Source organism: Haemaphysalis longicornis, unplaced genomic scaffold, assembly GCF_048455015.1.
Source record: "Haemaphysalis longicornis isolate Haplotype H1 unplaced genomic scaffold, Haemaphysalis longicornis Haplotype H1 scaffold_6, whole genome shotgun sequence".
Lineage (NCBI taxonomy): Eukaryota > Metazoa > Arthropoda > Arachnida > Ixodida > Ixodidae > Haemaphysalis > Haemaphysalis longicornis.
Window position 1 is genome coordinate 9,183,636 of NW_027526407.1, and position 15,617 is coordinate 9,199,252.

The 15,617-nt window shown below is 43.2% G+C and overlaps 1 protein-coding gene across 2 annotated transcripts; it reads left to right on the top strand.

Annotated features, from left to right (window-relative positions):
* The first annotated feature begins 1,049 nt into the window (after window positions 1-1,049).
* Window positions 1,050-9,031, top strand: LOC144142223 (uncharacterized). 2 transcript variants are annotated; one of them, XM_077673581.1, is made up of 5 exons: window positions 1,050-1,192; window positions 2,100-2,227; window positions 2,306-2,403; window positions 3,423-3,530; window positions 8,865-9,031. In XM_077673581.1, the coding sequence occupies exons 1-5, from the start codon at window positions 1,091-1,093 to the stop codon at window positions 9,008-9,010; spliced, it is 582 nt and encodes a 193-aa protein (XP_077529707.1). In that variant the 5' UTR covers window positions 1,050-1,090; the 3' UTR covers window positions 9,011-9,031. The 2 variants fall into 2 exon arrangements, 1 of the variants encoding a protein (XP_077529707.1); XR_013316898.1 differs by lacking the exon at window positions 2,306-2,403.
* The last annotated feature ends 6,586 nt before the right edge of the window (window positions 9,032-15,617 follow it).

Consider the following 15,617-nt stretch of genomic DNA (forward strand, 5'->3'; position numbering starts at 1 on the left):
ATATATAGAAGGCAATATTCAAAATGGGCGGCATTTGCAAGTTTACAGCCTTGATAACCATAATTATATCTCGGGCTATCCCAACTCCAACAATCTGCCACGAGGGGCTCTGAAGGCCATTTGCGAATACGTATATAATTCAGAACCCTTTTAAGAGAGTGCCCTTCCCGGCTTTATCATTTGAAATAAAATATTAGAAAAATACCAAATGCACCACTATAGCAACACGTAAGTCCTAATATATATATAATTGCCAATAAAACAGTTTCCCAACAGTGCTATTTACCCGTGCCTCGCTCTTCCGATTTCAATGCGTGAGATTTTTGTGCTCTAAATAGTCATATTGGTAATGTTTCGTACTCCATGTGGCACATTTGTACGTTCTTTATATAATTTTGAAGAGGCCTGTGCATAGCAGGGTTGTACTTTGGGCTGCGGCTAATGTAGTCAGTAATCGTATTATGTAAACAATTTGTTCACTTCTCACAAAAAGTAAGCAGTTTTCTTGGCAGGCTGTGGCTAAAAAAACCACGAATGTGGGACTCGATTACCGTCTGGGTTACTCATTGTAGTTTTATTTGAACGAAGTGTTCATGTAGGTCTTGCCGCTTCGAGTATTTGTCTATAAATTTATTGCTATATTTTCTCAAAACCTTTTCGGGTGACCAACTATACATACAACAGTCCACGCTACGAGGTTGAGTGGCTTCTTTGTGAGTTTTGGTAGCACGCACGCCTTCCACACTGAATACTGCTGTGTAAAGGCGTTTTCGCTATAATCCCAAATGATATTTTTTTAGTCATATTTACGTGCCGTAAGAGCATTCTTCTGTACCATTTTATAGACCAGCCGCTGCTACCAGTCCATTTCATGTCTTGTTCTGGAGAAGTGAATGTGGCCTTACCCCACCATGGAAGGCCACATAAGCGCAGTAATTCGGTGTCTGCTGCAGCGTAGGCAATGGCTTGACGCAGACTCAGTTCGAAAACGGCGCTTTTGTTAGGTTCACAAGGACGACTTGGATCTTTTTATTTTGTGAGGCTGAAGAGGTATAAGCTGTCTTGGACAAACGCTTTCCTTGTCACAAACATGAAGCTTTCAATGATAGTACGAATCTTTTTCGCTGTCACTGTTTTCCCTCACGATGCACTAGCTGGATACGACTTCTTTCCTATCGTGGACCTGCGGGAGGTATTTGCGAATGCTTTACGTTACGAACTGACCATTCGTGCACACTTCTGTGCAATTTTCAATTTTTTGTGCCGTTTTTCTTGCCCGTCATTGTATACTATGTGGTGACCAAAGCTAAAATTTCCAAAACAAAATCTCAAAATAGTCGGCGAACATTTTTGAGGCCATCAGCTTTACGATAGCTCTACCAATATTTATGAGGTTTTTACGATATTTCACCGCTACATAAGCAACTTCACAGAAGGCGTGCTGTGCCCAGACAGTAAGACCCCTGAAATGTTCGGCAGTAAAAACTGGTAAAGATTTGCTTGCTTCAGATTAGGGGGCGTCCAATATTTGGAAAATTCGCTTCGCATTTTCCAGCAAATTCTTATCGACATCTATATCTCTCGAAGCTTTTAAACGGCTCAAAATATTAAACTGAAACATTTTTTTGTTCAAAACAATGTATTTGCGGAATATATATAATATATTATTATATATATTATATAACTTCTCTTTGAGGAAGAAAACTACACTAAACTAGAAAAAAACAGAAGGAACCGGGCAAGCTTGTTACTTCCAGAAGTACGTAAGAATCCTGGTAGTACCATGTTTTTCAAGAAAAGCGGTTAGGCTCGTCAGAGTACGCGCATCACCTGCGATTTTTCAAAACTTTCGCGACAATCGATAATTCTACGTTGTAACCCGTAAAGCACTCTCAACATTGTGGAAGTTTTCGCAACGATAACGTTAAAAGGACGTAGACAAGAAAACGCCTTTCTAGAATGTCAAAATCGTAGGCGTTACGCCTTTTTTGCAGTCCAAAGAGCAAACAAAATATAAAAAAAATTGTTTTGAGCATTCTATGCTAGTTTGCAAAATATCACAATCATTTGTAGTAATAGCAGATGTTCCTTTTTTGCAGTTTTATAATTTCACTCGGTACATATGGACATACGTTGGAACAGCTCCTAACACCTTCTGCAAAGTGGACCACCCGCTTTACGAGGTATACAAAGAGGTGATGTTCACCAGAAACGTATCCGGGCTAGGGTAAGTTGTCCGTAATTTATTATGTCGCAGTAGTGATGCGCAGAAAACTTTTAAGGTCTGTTTTTTTCTTCCACAAAGGCAACAAATGCTGAAAGGCACGTTTGTAGACACCGACTCGGGACGGTTTTCAACATCATATCCTTATGGACCTACAATTATGCAAATAAGTGGGTCAGGTAATGTATATTCAAAAATGACCTTCCGAATTGGGAAAAATACCTTTTTACTTCGCCAGTTTATTTGTTTTGGCAAGTGTAGGCGCAGGCGCGAAGTTTAAATACGTTGTCCTAAATCAATCTGAAAATAACATTACTATACGCTATTCTCAACTTCTCTAAGCAAACGTTGAGTAGATGTTTGGAAAATATTGTTTCGTTTGAATGCGAGGTTTCCACAAACATTAGGGTTTACGCGCTGCTTACTATATAGTTGGAATTGCGAGGATCTTTGTAAGAAAAAGATTGCGCTGGGACGTAATAGTAGCAAAACCTAATGGGCGTCTCGGGTATCTATGAAACTCAATATATTCCTGCAAAAAAATGTGAACCTAGAACACGTGTTAGGTATAACAAATCCAGAGATGTTGAAGTCAAATAGTGGCTTTTCTTTTACGCAAAACGTGTTCTATTTGATGGTTGATTCTGCTTTTTGCTAACGTGGTTTCGTCTATTCCTGAAAATTTAATTACTCATCGAGGACGAGCAAACCCCTGCAAAGATCTCAAACTTAAAGAAATCCTATTTTTCAGTGGCAGTCTGCACGCGTTACTTCCGATTTACGGACCATTGCTGTGGTAATCAAAACTAACGGCTGCGCTGTATGGTTGTGCGTGCCTGCTGTGTATTTTTACCTTTTTGCCATCTGGTGATAAAGTTACCTTTTGCTCAAGCCATTTCGTTTATTTTACCACTTGGATTAAGCCTGTTATAGGCCAGTGGTGCAGGCTGAGGCTTGTTGCTTTTCATTCCACTTTATACGCCCTAAAATACTTTTGTGTAGACCCTGCACACCGCCATTGTGGCCCATCACTGTAGCCCGCATGGCCCAGTCCCTTTCTTTTTCTGCAAAGGGGTTATCTTCCTAAAAACTTATGAACTGACGCCACGGGTGCTTCACACAAATATGGCAAACTTGTGTACAGAAACAGGCTCCGCTAATTTGGTTATTCAAATGATGCCATTTTGTTCTATTGCAGCACGGCAAAATGAATTTACAGAGCAAGTGGTCTACGAAGATGATCAGCAGTTGTGTGGCGTCTTTCTGACTTTTAACGATGCCCCACTCTCCCAGGAATATAAGCATTGTAAGTTAACTATTTTCTTATTTGTGATCTTTTATTATTTTTTGTAAATTGTTTCGTTTTTTTGCACTTTTAAACTCTTTCAATAACGCGAGCGTCCCTTGTTAGAAAAACAACTTCTTAATGCCGACAATGCATATCAAATGCGACTTTATGTTATTGAACATGGAGGTGTGATCAGTCCTGAAACCCCTTTGAACATCCGGAAAAAACCGCCATATTTGTTTTCCACATGCAAAGCTTCGTATTTAATTGTGCGTTTAGGCTTCTACAGGGCTGCCACAAGGAAATTTTGTGCAGTGCCTTGTGTGCGAAAACCGTGTTTCCTAAATTGACCTTTCATTGCTCTACACTGTGGCTGTTTATTTTTATTATTTGGAGTACCTTACAGGACCTTGCATAGGGCGTTCAGTTGGGTGGTTAATCACACGTTGTAGCGAGTACAATAAGTAATGTGTGAAAATCGCAAATAAAGCTGGCGCTATAGTAAGTGGCGTAGCATTAAAAACTAAATATATATTAGCGAGCTTCACACTTCTTGACTGAACACCAAAAAGAAGCATTTCATAGTACTAGAAAACTTCGAAAAGTGTACAGTAACTGTCACAAAAATTGCAACAAAGGCGGGCATTATAAACAGCCGATGTTATAAGAGGGCTTGCAGAAATTTCGAACAGTTTTCAGACGGGGTAAAACCAAAAAAAAATGAACCGCAAAAATACTAGGATAAAACCATTGATTATTCGTGTCAGGGCGCTAAATATGCCAGATACATACAAGTACAAATATGGAAACACAAAGTTATTACTTGAAATAAAAGCGTATTTTGTTACGGTGGAAACGTCAATCGCTGTGACACGCCAGTTTATGGGGAAGATCGTTCCGCAACCTGATGGCCCGAAACAATTAGCATGTCTTAAAAGAATGTGTCTACCCATACATGCGGAAGAAATTAATTCGGTTGAGTAATCTGTTTGATCGATATGTGCGTCCTTCAACAGAAATGTGTTTATTTGGGTGATGTTAATGCATTTATTAATGCAGCGTGAAAATTTCGTGGCAAGTGGTTGGTGCTTAAAGTTAATATTGCTCTTAAGGCTGGGTTATGCTTCAGTAGTAATAGCAGTTACCAGACATTTACGGGACTGTCCCATTTTAAACGGCCTCATTCAAAATGCTTCAGTAGTTGCGCTTGGGAGAGCACATGGTTCGGTTATGCTTAAGTAGTAATCCTAATAACCAGACATTTATCGGACTGTCCTATCTTGAACTGCCTCCTTCATAATGCTTCAGTAGTTTCGGCTTTAGTTACTAAACTAGTGACCAAAGGCTGTAGTGACCAAACTAGAATGGAATGTTAAAGGTCCACTGCCTGCTGCAGCCGACACCATTCAGTGGGCAGTGCTGTTGTGCTGTGCTCCTCCAACGAAGATGGAGTAGTCACGAAACGCTTCCCTCCTTTCTTGGACGTTGAAAGCATTGGAATCAATACCCAAGAGAGACGAGTGACTGGCAGTGATTTGGTGCTGCCGAATTCCGAACAAAACTGCACGCGAAAGACAAGTGGAACTCACCATAACCAGACCATCCACTTCCCGACTTCCGCGTGTGAAAAATGGCTCTGGTGCCCTTTGGAGCTACTTGAACCCCGGTACTCATGACGGCGACTTAGAAGCACCACTTTCAACCCGGCGAAATCCGCCATCCACTAGCAGACCGACCTACACAATACGCGATATGTACGCACGAACCGCACATAGGAGCCGACACTAATAAATAATAAAGAACCGATACAGAACAAGAAAACAGACGTTGTCGAAGAAGCGTGAACGAACTTTTGTAAACCGGCCAGCAACGACCCTGTTGTAGTTGCAACCTTAGAACAGAGAATGACGTTGCCGAAAAAACCTTCTGTTCGCCTTCCGGAACCCTAAGAGTGCTGGGGCCTCGCTTCATGACCTTTTCGTCCTAAACCCTAGCCCCACACGCGGAACATGAGAACAAACGTTGAAACGCAAAACTCTTCGCGGAGTAAAACCCCAAAATCAGGCTGCACAACCCCGCATTTAATGGAGATTCGACACCTACAAACAAAAGTTTCCGTTTACAGTGAACTTCCTTGGTCTAGAAACCCCTGTCACTCCGAACTCCACGAGGTGAGCCTGGCTTGCTAAATGCAGAGGACTGTTTCTAATGTGTAACAAGTCCGACGCTATAAACACCGATAGCGGAGAAAGTGCTCTGTGGAAGCTAGAGCGTCGATTCTAGGAAATTTCATCTGTAACCAAGAAAAACGCAAACTTATTTAAGAAAGACAGTAGGCTACTCGGTACAACCGAGCGTCCAAGACAACTGTTTAAAATTTCATCGGTGGACACAATAGCATCGTCAGGTCCAGCATCGTACGTTAGCCATGCGTCAACTGTTCCGTGCCGATATACTCTACACTGTGGAAGCTACCTATCGTCATCTGTCGGCGGGGGAGACTGTCGTGACTTCCACTTCACCACCATTGTGACAGACGACGCTAAACACCACCATTTCATTCTGCTTCTCACGAGCTGTCGCACGCTCTCGTGGCTGCGCAAGCTCGCGCCCAGTTTTTTAGTAGATTCCATTAAAGCTACATTCCATGAAGACGTGTTGCTCCTCTTTCTGAGCATCGCGCCGCCGCTACAGGACCCAAAGTCACAACTTGGTATATTCTGTCGTATTGGCAAATTTGTACAGTTTTGTTTTATATTCTGGTAGCTAAGAGAAATCTTCTGTGATAGGAAATCCTCTTCCATTTAGTTTTCGCGTGCCTTTTTGGTTCAGGAAGCAAGACCTTACGGCTTTCCATGAGGAATGTAAATTTTGGATTTATGGGTGTAAATATTGTGCAAATATGGTTATAAAGAAAGCAATGTTTACCTAAAGGGTAAGAAAACCTGTCCATATAACCTGTTTGACTTTTTTCACGTTATCATAAATATTTGGCAGCAAATGTGGTCTAAAAGTTTAAATTAAGAGACCGCTGCCAAATGAGTGTGCCTTTTAACCCCATGTAATGAAAAGCTGGTCATAAAGCAATGTGGTGAAAAGGACAAGAAGGAAGCCTATTGATATAAGTACTAGTGTAGTGCCCCCTGCGATTTCTGTATCATGGGCTCCTACGTACACTTCCAAAGCTTTATATTCTTCACCAAATTGAAGCTAGTTAATGACAAAATAGCCATGGTAATTGTTTGCCTGGCAAAGAATTCCACGAGACCATCCCTTACTTTTGAATGCCAGGTTCTGTCTAGTTCACTTCACATAATCACTTGCGATCGATTACAATAAGTATTGACGGTGTGTGCGAATCACGGCAGCAAATACTTAACCGTGCTTGTAACTATATAGGGCAGCCAACAGAAGTCCGAGCACACGACCGCTAAAGATAACCCTTATTGTTCTTGCTTTAACTGTCGTACCTTACAAATTTTGAAAATAAAAGCTAGTCGTCGCATGGTCAAGTGTTTTGCCATTGGAAAGAGCGTGAGAATAACTTCAGTCTTAATAAGTGGGAGAAGACATCCCAAATTCTTCTCTGAGCTCTATTGCTTTACGTTTAAGCATGCAGGTGCCGCCGTAGAAGATAAGCTACACGGTCTAAGGAGGAAGCTTCTTGCACAAACTTGATCTTAGCATTCACGGCAGAGCAGTGCCTTGCAGATACATACACACTCTTTTTCTTTCATTTCGATTGGTATCATTCATCTCCTGTGCTCGGGAGGAAGGTAATAACAGCAATAGCTTATGTAGGGTGTGACTCCGTCAAGCGACGGGCCGGAATCTCAACACGCCCGCGCGGTTTGAAAGAAGATGGCAATGAGTTCAAAATATCATCCACTTTTTTTCACATTGTTTGTTTGTCATTGCTGCAGTAGTTTATAAGCATATTAAGTAAAACAATTACGGAAACGATTCCAGCTATGTTCAAAATATTCCCATTAACGCACTACTTAGGCCGCGCGGAGTAACATCCGGCTTCGGAGTAACTTCCGTCGTGGTGCTACGTTGTACGGGGTATACCAATTTTTACATAAGAGGAGTATGGTCTGTGAGTACCGAACACGCCCGAAAGTATATCTACAGATGGAGGCCACCCAGGCAAGTTTTCAGCGAAAAGGATCAAAGTTTGTGCGACCGAAATCAGACTTACCCCTGCCCATTTTTATAAAGGCATTGACTGAATGTGCCATGCTCACAGAAATATGCCCTGACTAACCCACGAAATCTTGGGCACATTAGTACGCAAGAAGAGGTAAAACGATGTAAGGACATTTATGTTTTGAGCCATGATTAGAGAACTTTTCAGAAAAATTTTGTTTACACGCTTTGGACAAACATCATCTATTCTAGGCTTTAGTCCGTAGGCCACAGCAGTGCTGAGGCGTAGGCACAGGTCATTATTTGTCGCAAACAGCCAAATAATTTGCCCAAACATTTTATCGATTAGTAGCCCTTGGCAGCGTTTTTGTGGGTTCGGATTGCCGCCTGGACTTCAGCTGACACCGTGACTTTGAAAATCACAAAATTCCATAGAAGGCGAAAAGCCTTTATATCTATATATATATATATACGGTCAGCTGAGCTATTGTCACGAAAAAGTGTGAGGCAGAAGTGGTATGCACCGACGTTAGAAAAGGTAGAAATTTACGCCTTGGTGGTGATCGTGCAAGGTAAAATAATCGCCACGCCATGAGTTGTACTCTTCATTTTAATTTCGGAAGGGTTGTGCGCCGATCCTTTTAGTAAGTCTGCACTATGATTTGCGCCATGCAGGAATAGGAATAGGTTCCGAGACTCACTGATACAGCCTGTAGTGGTCATAGAACGTCGGCCTGAAAGAAAGCGACACCTAAATGTAGCTATTGAGGCCGCAGTGGCCTATAATGTACCGCTGCCTCTCTCTTTCTTTTGATGAGGGAGAGGAACGTATCTCGCAGAATATTTTTCTGACAATATTCTGACGTCGCAAACTCACATGAAAATAGCACCTAAAAGGACATCGAATGTTTCTTGCATTATCAGAAATTTTAACAAATTTTTAGCACCTACAACTCTCGCAATTGTCCGAATGTTCGGAGAAAACCGACACGACCTTAGCTCTCTACGGTGCTTTAGTGAAGTGTAATAGTACTTCTTCAACGTAAAAAATGTCTACCCTGGGAAGACACCACCTTTGCGAAGTTGCGGGAGTATCGAATGGTAAGTTTTATTTAATATAAGTACTGATTTGGTGCGGCTTATTATTTAAGTAGGTAGGGTGCCAAATTATATCTGATATGCAAAACCGTTTTCTTTTTTCAGGGAAATATGAAAGGTGGATCATTTGTGAGATTCGAATGAAGGGAAACCGTCAAGGCCCTTACTACACTCCGGCTTGTTTCGGTGTGTTCAATGCACTGTGTGGCCGAAACACCTACCAAATATATACAAAAGCCTGCTCGAAATAAAATAGATGAGTGCACCTTCAACTTTTAAATCATGCATTTTTTAGCTCTAGAGGCAGGGTTTTCTTGTTGCTGATGTCTCAAATCGGAGCCCATGATGCTAGAGTACCACTACTGCGTAGGGTATTATGGGCGGTTCAAACAACCACTCACACACGCCTGTGCACACGCAAAATATTATTGTTTTCGTAAGTGGTACCGATGCCAATCATCGGCAGAAGCAGCGCGCTTCTGTCTGCTGCAAATCAAGAGATTTACTGAGAAAATAATAAAGACATCAACATAATTTTCGAAACTAAAAGCAATAAAAAAATTTGCGATATTTGCAATTAAATACCGCAATATGCAAAAGAACATAACATCGCAAAAAGGATAAAATTCAAACATCACGTTTAAAACTATTTTAAAGTATAAAACTACGTTTTTATTCCCTAATCGAACAACAAAAGACAACCAATTGCCTAAGACAAAAGTGCCATCAAAGGGGGTTCCACTTTTTTGTGAACGGCATTCCTCCTCCCACATCCAGACGAGAACTGCAGCTTTTACCATGTAGAGTAGCAACGCCGTATAGCTCGCTCATTCCAAATGTAAGGAGGTGTAACGCTAGGTGTTACGCTCAAAATACAAATTATACACCTCTTTCCAAATGACAAAAATACGATAAAAACTATGCACTTTATTCAAAAAATATTTACTGCAAAATACTTTCTTTGTACTTTATACTGCCCCATTCATATTTGTCTTGAGCACAATATTACTACTTCCTAATGTTAACCTGGAGGCAAAAAACATCAAGGAATGGGTCTTTTGGCCATTCTGTATAATGTTGCTAGGTTGTTTTTGTGCTTTTTAATCAGCCTAATTTGCTCCCACTAAATACATACGCCGAGGACGCAGAGCTCGGGGCGCCGAAGGTAGTGATGGTTCTTTAAAAAACTTCCTTCAGTGGACTAACGTACTGTTACGCAACAGGCAATGCTAAGCGACATCAGGTGCTTGCGTAAGAAACGGGAAATCCTGAGCTACTAAAAACCACTCAGAGAAGTAATTATGGCTCTACCCTTTTCCGTTCAGTGTTTTCACAGGATTTCACCAGAATTCCATCCTTTTTATACTCTCCACGCATGCTTCTGGTGTGCGACATTAACCCGTGCTCCTCGGCAACGTCATAAGCGATTGGCGAAGTCCCTGTCACCAATTCTGGAACGTTTCCTGTAACGTCGCAGAGCGTCGTACCATAGATAGCAACAGTAATGGAGCTGTTTCAGGAAGGGGCCCCAACAACAAAAGGCCAGGAAAGTTCAAAAAAAGACCATAAAGGTCTAATCTTACACATTCAGGAGGTTTTCGTGGAACCTTTATTAGGTCAAAAGGCCTGCTGAAAGTGTACGAGTCATCATTAGAACCGGCAAAAGTCACACGCTGTGGTGTACGGTCGTACAGAGTAGCAGAGGGCACAGAATTTACTGCGCCCGTGGCAACAATCGTGCGTCCAAGAGACTCCAAAGTGACAATCTTTCAGCACGTCTTTAAGTCAGCAGGAACTATGGGGAGCAAAGGGGCTGTGGTACAGAAAAAAAACAATTCGAGACTTCCGCGCGGACGTTTAGGCTAAACAAGACACCCCTGCATAATATAAACTAATTCATTGAAGACGCTCCGGTCGTTTGAAGCTGAGACATTTGATGGTCAACTGAAACAAAGGATGAAGCCACCTGTGTTCTGCAGTGTCTAACAAGTCCGCCAGACACTGTCCTCGTGAGTCTTTCGCACTCAGCAGACACAGTCCGGTCAACGATATGACTAAGCAAGCACTCTTCATCCCCGTGAATTAGATCATAAGGTCAGACCACCCATTAGTAGTATTCTTGTAATAAAGAGGGGTGTTTGCAAAGAATCTCTGCATAACGCAACATGGGCTGCAGCTGCAGCTAATGGTTTCTTCTGCAAATATTGACGGTTGTGGCTCGCAAGGTAAACAATTTGGAGGTGTTCCTGTTGTTTAAAAGAACAGTTTTGGTGTGAAGGAAAGCGAAAGCTGACTGAGATAAAGTATCAATCCTCTCTCCGTCTTCCTCGGGCATATCGACTTTCTAACTTGACCACCAGTGTGTGTGCAAATTTTGGTTGAAGCTGAATTGTTAAAGTGGGTGGATATTTCTCAATACATCTGGTGGTAAATCTGGGAAAAAGTGTTTTACTTGATACGTACGAGAACTGTATGGTGGAATTGAGAATATCTTTTTGCACGTGGGCTTTGTTTAAAATCTTCAATAAACGGCAAAGGTAAGACCCTTCCCGATAAGGCTGCAAACGTATACTCCCCCACGCAGGACTAGGAACGCTTTGAAGGTGGCTGCATTATCTGTATGAGCTCATACACAAGGAGCAGCGACTGTATGTGCGAAGATATCTACTTGTCGGTCACCTAATCGACACTTGAAGTGTTAACTGTGAATATCGTAGCGGCGAAAGAGCGAGAAAATGCCCGAAATACTAGGCACATGTGTACAGTGTTGGCCAGAAAACTAGAAAACAAGAAAACGATAGAGATGTACAATCGCCTCTTGAATTCACCTAACCGATAGCCGATCGTTTCATTGAAGGTGGATGCTCTTTACAGAGATAGGACAACACAATTCTAATCGCCCTACTCCAGTTGTTCATTCACCCGTCCAGTGCAAAAGAGGCGGTTGCTCATCGATTGAAAGCGTCAGAGCGATTAGGGTATGCCGGAAATAAAGTTCAATGAACTCATTGCATATTTTGCTGCGGAGGAAGCTCAGTTCGTTATAAACCCTGCACGAAGCACCGGGAGTAATAATGGTTTGGAACATCTTGATGGCAGCCCACTTACACAGGGACACTAAAAAAGAGACGGTTTTCTGTGTGTACGCGTGTAAGTGCGCTACCATCACGATGTTCCAAATCCAACATTAACTAGCCCAGTTGTCACTTCTACAGTATTCATAGTGACGGTGAGGAGAAACACCACGATCTCCGGGACCGCCTACTTAAGCTGTTACCAGCAGAGACTATGTGCAAAGGTGTGGGGAAGAAGCCTGGAAAGTTGGCTTTCATAGCCCAGTTAAAAGACCAGCCGATAGGCTGCTTGTCTGCTGATCAGGCAGAGGGCTCTATGACTTTGCATGTAATTAGGGTATTCCTAGTTGAGCATGCACTACTCGTTCCCTCCTATTTCGGTCGTGGTGTAGGGTGTATCACGATTTTTGTTAGCCCATTGTTCGGACCACTAAAATAGGGGCACAGAAAACTCATTTCCACCCCTGCCAACCATCACTTTTCCAAAGCCACTAACCTACTCACGTTTATTCACAATAAATGCTGATAAAGTAAAAAATGCATCTTTCCTCACAATCAGCGATCGTAATGGAAATATATCTGGAAAGCATAATCGGTCAGTCAAGCCTCGCAAGAATTCTGAGTACTGGAGAAATCTTATGAGGGGTAAATAAGCAAGACCTCCTCAAACGCTGAATGTTTGTTCTAGAGATTGAGGTCACACCCCACCGCAGCATTTGGAGCTCTCGGGGTGCCATCTCCAAGGCATATCTGATTTCGGACAGCAGTGGGATCCTCCTGGAAGGCTAGAACAATTAGGCTATTAGGACAGTGAATTTCACGATATCAGACTAGATTTTTCAGCAATCCCAACAAAACACATTCTCTTTATCTGCACAGCTCCACACTTCCTAAATATAACTACATTTAAGATGTGCAGTATGTCCCTACGAACCCAATCCGCCCCCATGCTTGAAGTGCCAGGTGTGCAGACATGGTACAAACCCGTGTAGCCACGGAATAACCGGTGCAAAAGCAGCATTACTACACCGCCCTGCTGACAACTGTAACTCCTAAAACTTAACTTCTAAAAAAATTAGTCCCAGTAAAACTTGTGTTATACCGGGACTACTCAAAGATTTTCGAATTCATTTATGTAAAAATGAATCAACAAAATTTGTGCGCTTACACTTTGTGAAAATGGATGACCTGCGAAACTGCACGCCTTTCACGGAGTGTATGGGAATAACTTGTTTGTTTTTATTATACAAGTAAGCATACTCCATGGCCAATTCCATAGATAAAATTTGTAAAGACCCGACCTTTATCGTAGCAGACAAACGTAGAGCGGTCTTTTTTGTGTCCCGCAACGTTGACACCTTACTGATTGTCTAACAATCCAACCCTTTCCACTAAACCTCTGAGTACACCTGACCGGTCGCATTGCGCCGTTTCATAACCACGTTTAAACCTCACGCCAATACAACAGGCATCTCATCAGTAAGGGCCGAAAACCTTAAGCTGCGCGTGCCACCTCCTGTTCACCCCCTCTTAACCCGTGCCGTCAAAAACTGGCAAATGGTGATGAGCGGTTGCTTAGAAGTGAAAGAGCCCGTTGAACAGGTTGCTCAGAAAGCCATTAAAACTGAGCAAGTGATATCGACCCACGTCATCATTCCAAGCAGCCAGCTGCTGTTTATCCCATGACAGATTTGCAGCTACTCGACCAGCTGGAGCTTGAGGCGGTGACTGCGGTGGCAGCAGCAGCTTTTTGTTGCTTTCGTACCCATCCACCCTTCTGTTCGGGCTGACGCTTCTTCCAGTTGTGCGAACGACATGCGGACGACATGCATCCGTCACATTTGCGAGTTAAGACCTCGAACGCTTCGCCCTTTATTCTGGCGGGCACACACGTGGGTGTACCTTTCGCTGCCCAGTCGTAGGCATCTTATTGTCTGTGCAACTCAAAACCTAGATCCGAACCGTCCGATTACGGAGGAGAGCTAGCAGGGCGCATTGAGCCATGAACCTCCGATGTTTAAATCCACCCCACCACAACTGGTATGTCATCGGTACAAGGATAAGGTGCTGATGTCCGTGCATGTCCGCATGTCCCCTCACCGAACAACCCGTACACGCAGAAATAGGCAACCGGGGATGGCAGCATAAGTAGGCGTAAATACTCCGGCCAAGGTTGAGAAAAAGGCTTTATATACAGTCAGAATGAGACTTATTGTTGTGGTATTAGTGCTAGCACTTCAGACTTGCATCGCACACGCGAGGTATGTGCTTGATACACTCTATGACCATGGACACAAACATTTATCTCGACGAGACGAGCTAACGATATGAAGGTACTGTACCTTCATATCGTTAGCTCCTCAGACATACAGAATGCTAAATTCGCCTTTATACTCCGAACACAAAGTTTTGCAAAAATCGGAAAATTAACGCGTCCAAGTGCAGTTCCGAAACCGCTAGTCAAAAAACGTCTCAAGTGTGGTGGCGCGCATGATGCGGTGCCTAAATATCTTCGATGAGGCAGCTGTTGGTGGTTCGTCACGGAAACACCACGTCGCACAGTAGATGCCAGCGATTTTATTGCACGGCCTACAAGAAGGCCGTAGACCTGCCGGCGCCGCAGCCTGGCTCGGTAACACCGCGTTGCTCCGCCTATGCCAGCGATTCACTGCGCGGCAGTCGACCAGCAGGTAGATATTGCTAGCTCCGCAACCTGGATGGGATTCGGGGTGTCCTCCTCAAAGGCCTTGGGAGAACACGGCTACCCCATATAGCAGGCAGCCCTTAAAACCTTGCCCCTCGGAATCCGCCCCTGATTTTACCCCCGCCACTGTCTCTTCAATCTCTTCCTTCCTCCGGTGCATTCCCACTAATACCGATTGCAATGGTCCGTCATCGTATTTCAATGAAGTTTCTCTTCGTAAGAGCGTTGGCTGACAAAGCTCCCACCGTTGTCCTCTATCTTATCACAGGGCTGCCCCCTTAAGAAAGCTGGGGGCACGCAACGCACTTTCGAAAAAATCACACCGTAAGATGAGAAATCCCACTTATTCACAAAGCGCCGAAATGTCAGGTGATGCAGTTGGAGTGACTCGCATAAACAGATTGTGGCAAGTCGAAGCTTACTAATACTGGGGTATGGACTCGTAATTTAGCACTCGTGCGCGTGAAGTCATCCAGTTATTTGTTTTTTCATGCCATCAGAAGCCGATCAGTTCTGCCCCTTCTCTTTCTTTCTGTATTTCCAGCAGCGCTGGCCGTGAAGCTTGAGACGGCTCGGCCTCATCGAAAACCAACTAATCTTCTTTTCCCGCAGTGTCTGGTATCTGTCTGGGCATGATGAAATCGGTGTAAAACACAACAGTTCTTGGGTTCTTGCTGGTCAGGTCTCGCTATACGGGTCCATGAGTAGGAATGACTGGTTGAACGAATGGGAACGTTCATCAGTCCAGGTGGAATGAAGAATTGTTTTGGACACGCCTGCTTCTGTTGCAAGGCGGAGCGATTTTTTAGCAGCTTCTGGATGTTTGCTCTAAACTGGAGCCACCTCCACTTCGAGAAGCAAGGTAAACAATTCTTCGTTCTCGCGAGTTTGTGCTCCTTTGTGACTGCAGGATCTACGGGTTTCTCGTATCACTGTTCAAAAAAAAGCTCCTTTTTCAACTTCCGTTTATTTATACTCATGTTCGCAACCCATACATACTGTTGGGGGTTCCTCTGTGGACATTCAAATTGCTGCTCGGATAGCTCACCTCCATTTTTCCTAAAAACTCTCTTAGCAACT